Raw genomic sequence first — 8,308 nt, 5'->3', positions numbered from 1 at the left:
CATTTCCACCACCCTCCTCCCCTGCACATCTGACTTCTCTGCACTGAATCCTTCCCATTGCAGGGTCCTGCTGAGTCGTGTGGTCCATCCCTGGACCCTCCAACCACTGACCCCCATCCGCTCTGACCACAGCCAGGGGCCACATCCCACTGCCTGCCCAGTGTTCATCCATGGAGATGAGCACCGTGTCTTTATCTCCCACCTCACCCACAGAAGGAGATAATCTCTGTGAGATTGATGTCACCAACGTGGCCAGTTGTGACACCAATGTAGACAGTGTGACACTGCTCATCTGCTCATCTGTGGGCTGGCTGGGAATGGAGCTGTCATCAGCCTCCTTAACATTGGCTTCACCACTGACTTCATCTTCAATCTGGCTGTCGCCATCTTCCTCTTTCTCCTCCTCATGCTCCCATCCACATTGCTCCTCCTTGTAGAGGATGTGTCCTGCTCTGCTACTTCTTCAAGTAGAGCTTTGAAAAAATCACTTCCTTTGCAGAAAACAAACAAACAAACAAAAACCAAACAAAAAAGTCCTACAACCAAACCAATGGAAGTGAAACTCCAATGTAGCCAAAGATGCAATTTCCTACTCCCCCGTGACCCCACCAAGTCTACCACTGTTACTGCATCCCTGGGGTATTTGAGCTTCCTTTTCCAGCTGTCACTCTTGTGCTCCAGCATGGGGCTGTACCGTGTGGTGTTCATGAACATGATACGGTTACGTAGGCTCTTTAGCCTTGAATTTCTTCTTCTGCTGCTGCTGCTGTTTCTTTTCTGAGCACCTGCCATGCATGATGATGAGTTCCCTGTTGTTCATCGCTCTCAATCCAACAGTGCCTTCCCTGTGCCAGTTTCATGAAGAGCACTGCCAGGTGCCTCGCATCTCCCTGTGCAGCTTCCACCTCCTCCTCTTTGCTCCCTTATGCTCATTTACAGTGTATTCTTCTGCATTCAGGGCATGAGTTGTTCAGAGAAGGGCAAGCCCAAAAAGCTCCACATTGTTATCTTCATCTCTCTCCTCATCATTCTCCCCCTCAGCCTCTGGAATTTCCTGCAGCAGCTCAGCTACACCATTCTGCCTTCCCAGGCTAATTTCCTGCTTGCCCGCATCAACAGCACCATCAACCCTTTCATCTACTTCTTGGTAGAGACATGCTGGAAGAACTGCTCCATGGGGTCCCTCAGGGAATCTCTCCAGAGGGTCTTTGGGGAGCCAGAAGAAAACACTGCCCGCAGCAATGAAGCCACCAGGGACACAGCCAACCCAGCCTGTTGATCCCTTCCACTGCACTGATGAGGCACCACGGGACAGAGGCTGAGGGATTCATTGAGTCACCTGATCAATAAACATCCACCAGATCACCCTCCCCACTTTATTCCTGCAGGAGAAAGGAGCAGGGGCACTGCCAAGGGCCATGTGGGAGGGATGCTCTGCGGGGAGCACATTGGAGCATGGCTTTCCCTCCTCCCTCACACCTCCTCTCCTAGAGCACTGTTTCCCCAAACAGACCCTTCCCAACATGGCTGTGGTCCCAAAATCCCCCTGGCACCTGGTTCCTGCATCCCACTGTGGTCTGATATCAATAAACAGCTTCGTTAACGCTGAGCTGCCTTGGCCCCCTCTGCCCGCACTTCCCAGCTTCCTCTGGCTCCTGCTGCCAGCCGGGACTGTGGCTGGAGGGAGGGGACACAGCCATGGCTTGTCCTCCCTGGAGCAACCACGATCCCGAGTGCCCAGAGCTGGGCTGGCACTGGCACAGCCGGCACGGACAGGATGGCCCAGGGGCTCAGCATTCCCCCATGACTGCCCCGAGAGTGTCACAGCAGAGATGTCCCTGGTCCCGGGTGGCACGGGGCAGGAGCGGGGCTGCCAGGAGGAAGGCAGCCTTGGGGGGGTCTGGGTGTGTCAGAGGGGTCAGGAGGGGTCTGGAAGGGTCTGGATGCTGCTGATCCCAAATGTCACACCTGGAGAGTAGCTGAGCCCAACAGGTAGCGCTTCAAGCCAGGGAGCAGCCATGGGATGGGATGGGATGGGATGGGATGGGATGGGATGCGATGCGATGCGATGCGATGCGATGCGATGCGATGCGATGCGATGCGATGGAGAGAATGCTGGGGATGGGGATTGGGGAGTGATATGAAAATCAGGCAAAATAAACTTTCTCACACAATAGGAGGCATGAAGAAGCAGGACACACAGAAGGATCTCTCCTTGTTCTGTGTGTGATAATACTTTACAACAGTAAACAGAGCTGTAATATAATGCTTTACAACTTTGCAACAGAGGGTTATCCATTATAACCACACATAATCATTCAAAAGTTTTTATTACCTAATACATAAATATCATTTTCCTAGAATTAATTCCCATGTGTTTTCCTCCTACTGGAAGTCCTTTCATGATCCTGGAGGATCTTTAAGAGGGGTCTCTGATTGTCCTATTCACTGAACGTTGTGATATTAAAGGTGAACTTGCCTTGAACTTTGCCTTTGGCCATGCGCTGTTGCTTCTTGTCACAGAACCACTGCAGGCCTCCTAATCTGCTTCTCCCCTGGCTGCAGCCACCTTTATCATCCTGTGTGCCTGCCTTTATATCCTTTTATCTTTTTGGCCACTTGGTCTTTGAACAACTTCAGGAGAGTTGAAATTGTTCATTCGTTATGTTCTTTATCAATGCCCTGCCAAACAGCCCAACCCTCCCACCTCCCCCTACCAGCCCACAATTTCCACCACCCTCCTCCCCTGCACATCTCATTTCTCTCCACTGAATCCTTCACACTGCACGGAGCTGCTGAGGAGCTGCATGGTCCATCCCTGGATCCTTCAGCCACTGACTCCCACCCACTCTGACCACAGCCAGGGGCCGAATTCCACCACCTGCCCAGCGCCCATCCATGCAGGTGAGCACCATGTCCCCACCTCCCACCTCACCCACAGAAAGAGACGATCTCTGTGAGATTGATGTCACCAGCATGGCTGTAGACAGTGTCATGCTGCTCATCTGCCTCTGTGGTGTGGCCGGGAATGGGGCTATCCTCTCCGTCATCCACAGGAACTCCATCACACTCTACATCTTCGACCTAGCCTTTGCTGACTTCCTCTTCCTCCTCCTCATGGTCCCCTCCACCCTGCTTTACCTGCTGGAGAACATGTCCTGCTCCAGCATCATGCCCCCGACTTACCTGAGGATACTTTTCCTGCTGTCACTGCTCCCCTACAACCTGGGGCTGTTCCTGCTGACGGCAGTCAGCATCTACAGGTGCACATCCATCCTCTGCCCTCTCTGCTACCACAGGCATCGTCCCCAGCACCTTTTGGAGGTGGTGAATGTCCTGTTATGGGCCCTGTGCATCGGTTTCATTGTCACAGTTACCTCTCTGTGCCTCTGCCAGGAGCATGAGCACTGCCAGGGAGCTCACATCTCCATGGACACCCTCAATCTCCTGCTCTTTGCCCCAGCCATGGTCATTTCCAGCACAGTCCTCTTCATTAAGGTCAAGTCTGACCCCCATCAGCAGCAAACCAAAAGACTTGACATCGTTATCCTCTTCACTGTGCTCTTCTTCCTCCTCTTTGCTCTCCCCCTCAGCCTCTGCAATTTCCTGCAGCAGCTCGGCTACACCACTGTGTCCTCCCAGGTGGTTTTACTGCTCACCTGCATCACAAGCAGCATCAAACCCTTCATCTACTTCTTGGTGGGGAGCTGGAGGAGGGACTGCTTCATGGAGAGCTGCAGGAGGCACTTCTCCATGCAGTCCCTAAGGAAGGCCCTTCACAGCGTCTTTGGGGAGCCGGAAGAGAACACTGCCTCTAGCAATGATGCCACCATGGACACAGCGTTCTGAGTCTGTGATCCCTTCCACTGCACTGCTGAAGGACCCCGGGACAGTGGCTGAGGGACTCCTTGAGTCACCTGAGCCAGGAACTCTCCAATTTGCTGCACTCGGAGGATCCTTGAACTCCCACCGATCCTGGGCGGATCCCTCTGCTCCTCGAGGCTCGACCCTCTGCCGGCGAGCAGCTGCAAAGGCATCCAGTGTGAGCATTACACTGCCTTTGAGGGGAATTTTTCTCAGGGACCTTGCAGTGACTGTTTGTCTGCGTCCACACACGCGTTCATATTTCTTGTTTCATTGACTGGATTTTTTTTGTAAAGTTTTTTTCCTTGTTGTGCCTGTCTGGTCAGCGCTGGAGCGAACCTGGCCAATGAGCTCCCTTGCACTGTCGCTTAACAGCTTAACTAAAACGTCTCTTTTAGTGATGCCCTTGGCGGTGGTTCTTTTAGTGATCACACACACTCATTTGGAACACTCTCGCGGTGTAATCCTGCAGGAGAAGGGAGCAGCGGCACGTGGGAGGGATGCTCTGAGGGGAGCACAGGGGAGCTGGGCTTTCCTCCTCCCTCCCGGCTCCTAGAGCACCATGGCCAGGAGGAGCAGACGCTGCCGGGGGTCCGGGTGGAGCGGGGCAGGGCTGTTGGGGGAGAAAGGTGGCCCCGAGGGAGGGCGGTCTGGGGTGTCGGAGGAGTCTGGAAGGGTCAGGAGAGGGTAGGAAGGGGTCTGGATGGAGCCGATTCCAAATCTCCCCACTGGAGGACAGCAGAGGACGCTGGAAGACAGCAGGCCACGCTCGGAGCAGGGGAGCCGCCGCCGGCCGGGAAACCTGCGGGATGGAGAGGATGGGGTGAGGATGGAGAGCGGGGCGGGGAGCAGGGATGAGGATGGGATGGGGACAGGCAGCAGGAAAGGGGAGCCGGGATGAGAATGGGATTGGAATATGGCGAGGAAGCTTAGCTGAGCGTCCTTGGGCCCAGGGCAGGATTTGGCAATGATCCCGGAGCTCTTCCCAGAATACAAAATGCTTCTGACGAGAACCCAGCTGCTTCATCAGCACTGCCAGCACTGCCAGCATTCCAGTGCCACCAGCATCCCTCTGCTGCTGGAGGGACCGTGACCCCTCAGGGAGGAGAAAGGAGGAATGGCAGAAGCTGTCGAGAGAGGGAAGGCAGTTGGAGAATGGGACATTCTGCAGGGAAGTGGAATGTTTCTAATCGGCAGGAAATGATGAGCTAATTGCAAAATTCTGTTTGTGGAGCGTCTGGCAAAAGCCACTTCCTTAGTGGACAAAACCCCCAAAAAATCATGACAAATGACTCTGTAGAAGTGGAGCTCTGACGTAGCCAAAGATGCAATTTCCGACTCCCCTGTGACTCAACCGAGCCTTGGGGAGCAGCACCGGGACAGGGCACAGAGAGAGCCAGCAGAACGGGAATGGGGAGCTCCTGGTGATCCGGGCACTTTCTCCTTCATGTTACTGACCTGGGAGGAGCCGCTTTCGGATATGGATCCCAAAGGAGCAAGAAGAACCAGGAAGCACTGCTGATCTGGACAGACCCCCTTTGCCTGCTGCTGCCCCACAGTGAACAGGTCAGTGGAATGTTTTCCTTTCTCCCAATGCCACCTTCCTCTCCTCCAGCAGCTGCTCTGTTCCTGCCACCCTCTCCCGGTGACCGCAGGGCCCTCCCAAGCTCCTCCCACTAATGCCCCGCGCTTCCCTTCCACATCTCCTGCTGAACATCCCAACCCTCCCACCTCCCTTTCCCACCCCACCATTTCCACCACCCTCCTCCCCTGCACATCTGACTTCTCTGCACTGAATCCTTCCCATTGCAGGGTCCTGCTGAGTCGTGTGGTCCATCCCTGGACCCTCCAACCACTGACCCCCATCCGCTCTGACCACAGCCAGGGGCCACATCCCACTGCCTGCCCAGTGTTCATCCATGGAGATGAGCACCGTGTCTTTATCTCCCACCTCACCCACAGAAGGAGATAATCTCTGTGAGATTGATGTCACCAACGTGGCCAGTTGTGACACCAATGTAGACAGTGTGACACTGCTCATCTGCTCATCTGTGGGCTGGCTGGGAATGGAGCTGTCATCAGCCTCCTTAACATTGGCTTCACCACTGACTTCATCTTCAATCTGGCTGTCGCCATCTTCCTCTTTCTCCTCCTCATGCTCCCATCCACATTGCTCCTCCTTGTAGAGGATGTGTCCTGCTCTGCTACTTCTTCAAGTAGAGCTTTGAAAAAATCACTTCCTTTGCAGAAAACAAACAAACAAACAAAAACCAAACAAAAAAGTCCTACAACCAAACCAATGGAAGTGAAACTCCAATGTAGCCAAAGATGCAATTTCCTACTCCCCCGTGACCCCACCAAGTCTACCACTGTTACTGCATCCCTGGGGTATTTGAGCTTCCTTTTCCAGCTGTCACTCTTGTGCTCCAGCATGGGGCTGTACCGTGTGGTGTTCATGAACATGATACGGTTACGTAGGCTCTTTAGCCTTGAATTTCTTCTTCTGCTGCTGCTGCTGTTTCTTTTCTGAGCACCTGCCATGCATGATGATGAGTTCCCTGTTGTTCATCGCTCTCAATCCAACAGTGCCTTCCCTGTGCCAGTTTCATGAAGAGCACTGCCAGGTGCCTCGCATCTCCCTGTGCAGCTTCCACCTCCTCCTCTTTGCTCCCTTATGCTCATTTACAGTGTATTCTTCTGCATTCAGGGCATGAGTTGTTCAGAGAAGGGCAAGCCCAAAAAGCTCCACATTGTTATCTTCATCTCTCTCCTCATCATTCTCCCCCTCAGCCTCTGGAATTTCCTGCAGCAGCTCAGCTACACCATTCTGCCTTCCCAGGCTAATTTCCTGCTTGCCCGCATCAACAGCACCATCAACCCTTTCATCTACTTCTTGGTAGAGACATGCTGGAAGAACTGCTCCATGGGGTCCCTCAGGGAATCTCTCCAGAGGGTCTTTGGGGAGCCAGAAGAAAACACTGCCCGCAGCAATGAAGCCACCAGGGACACAGCCAACCCAGCCTGTTGATCCCTTCCACTGCACTGATGAGGCACCACGGGACAGAGGCTGAGGGATTCATTGAGTCACCTGATCAATAAACATCCACCAGATCACCCTCCCCACTTTATTCCTGCAGGAGAAAGGAGCAGGGGCACTGCCAAGGGCCATGTGGGAGGGATGCTCTGCGGGGAGCACATTGGAGCATGGCTTTCCCTCCTCCCTCACACCTCCTCTCCTAGAGCACTGTTTCCCCAAACAGACCCTTCCCAACATGGCTGTGGTCCCAAAATCCCCCTGGCACCTGGTTCCTGCATCCCACTGTGGTCTGATATCAATAAACAGCTTCGTTAACGCTGAGCTGCCTTGGCCCCCTCTGCCCGCACTTCCCAGCTTCCTCTGGCTCCTGCTGCCAGCCGGGACTGTGGCTGGAGGGAGGGGACACAGCCATGGCTTGTCCTCCCTGGAGCAACCACGATCCCGAGTGCCCAGAGCTGGGCTGGCACTGGCACAGCCGGCACGGACAGGATGGCCCAGGGGCTCAGCATTCCCCCATGACTGCCCTGAGAGTGTCACAGCAGAGATCTCCCCAAAGATCTTGAATTTTTAATTTTGTGAGCCAGGTGCAAAGGGCTCTGCCTTCAGAAATTCTTCCTCTCCACTTCCTTCAGCCGCACCCTCAGCAGGCTCGGATGGTCCAGCAGCAAGGAGAGGAGGAAGCCGCGGTCCTCAGCACGGCCACCCCCTTCCAGGAGCAGGGTGACATCCATGTTTGTCACCGCGGGCCCCGCGGAGCATCACCCACCTCCCTGTGCCTTCGCTGGGGTCACCACACCCCACACCTTTTCTCCAGCCCCACCACATCCCACATATTACCACGAGTCCCATCACATCCCACACCTTCCCACTATGTCCAACACCTGCCCACTAGCCCCACCACATCCCAAACCTACCCCACTCCCCCATGCAGCCCACCCACCTCCCGTCCTTCCCATCCTTCCCAGCCCCATGCCTCAGGCTCCAGTCCCTCCCTCGGGGCTGCTCACCCCGGGCTGCCTCATACGGTTTTTGGGGACTGTTCCTCTTGGAGATCCTCCTCCAGAGCTTCACCCGCCGTGTCCCGCCCCCCAGCATCCCTTGGAGAGGGATATGAGGCGACAGTGGGATGGATCCAGCAGCATTTATTGGAGCGGAGGAGCGTGGAATGGCCAGGAGTGGAGACACTGCAGGGGATCCCGGGGGGACCGGGGCGGGAGCGGGGCTGTCAGGGGAGAAGGTGTCTGGGATGTCAGAGGCGATCAGGAGGGGTCTGGCTGCCGGCAATCCCAAATATTCCCACCGGAGGGCAGCAGAGCCCGACGGGCCGTGCTCGGAGCGGACGCCTGCTGGGAAACCGCCGGGATGGGATGGGATGGGATGGGATGGGATGGGATGGGATGGGATGGG

At 55.1% G+C, this 8,308-nt stretch overlaps 2 protein-coding genes across 2 annotated transcripts in view; both read left to right on the top strand.

Moving 5' to 3' along the window:
* Nucleotides 1-8,308, top strand: part of RHOD (ras homolog family member D) — a gene marked incomplete at its 5' end in the record, with an annotated part of 13,645 nt that overhangs the window by 185 nt on the left and 5,152 nt on the right. Inside the window, one exon of the mRNA XM_015631615.2 lies at nt 5,308-5,430. Within this exon, the coding sequence (XP_015487101.2) occupies nt 5,308-5,430 (123 nt within the window). The remainder of the gene's footprint in view (nt 1-5,307; nt 5,431-8,308) is intronic.
* Nucleotides 2,681-4,267, top strand: LOC107206123 (mas-related G-protein coupled receptor member H-like). The gene has a single exon (XM_015631614.3). It carries the CDS (start codon nt 2,899-2,901, stop codon nt 3,847-3,849), a length of 951 nt encoding a protein of 316 aa, XP_015487100.1. The 5' UTR covers nt 2,681-2,898; the 3' UTR covers nt 3,850-4,267.

Source organism: Parus major, chromosome 5 (assembly GCF_001522545.3).
Source record: "Parus major isolate Abel chromosome 5, Parus_major1.1, whole genome shotgun sequence".
NCBI lineage: Eukaryota > Metazoa > Chordata > Aves > Passeriformes > Paridae > Parus > Parus major.
Note: the sequence above shows the minus strand (reverse complement) of the source record. Positions and strands in the feature narration are given on the sequence as shown.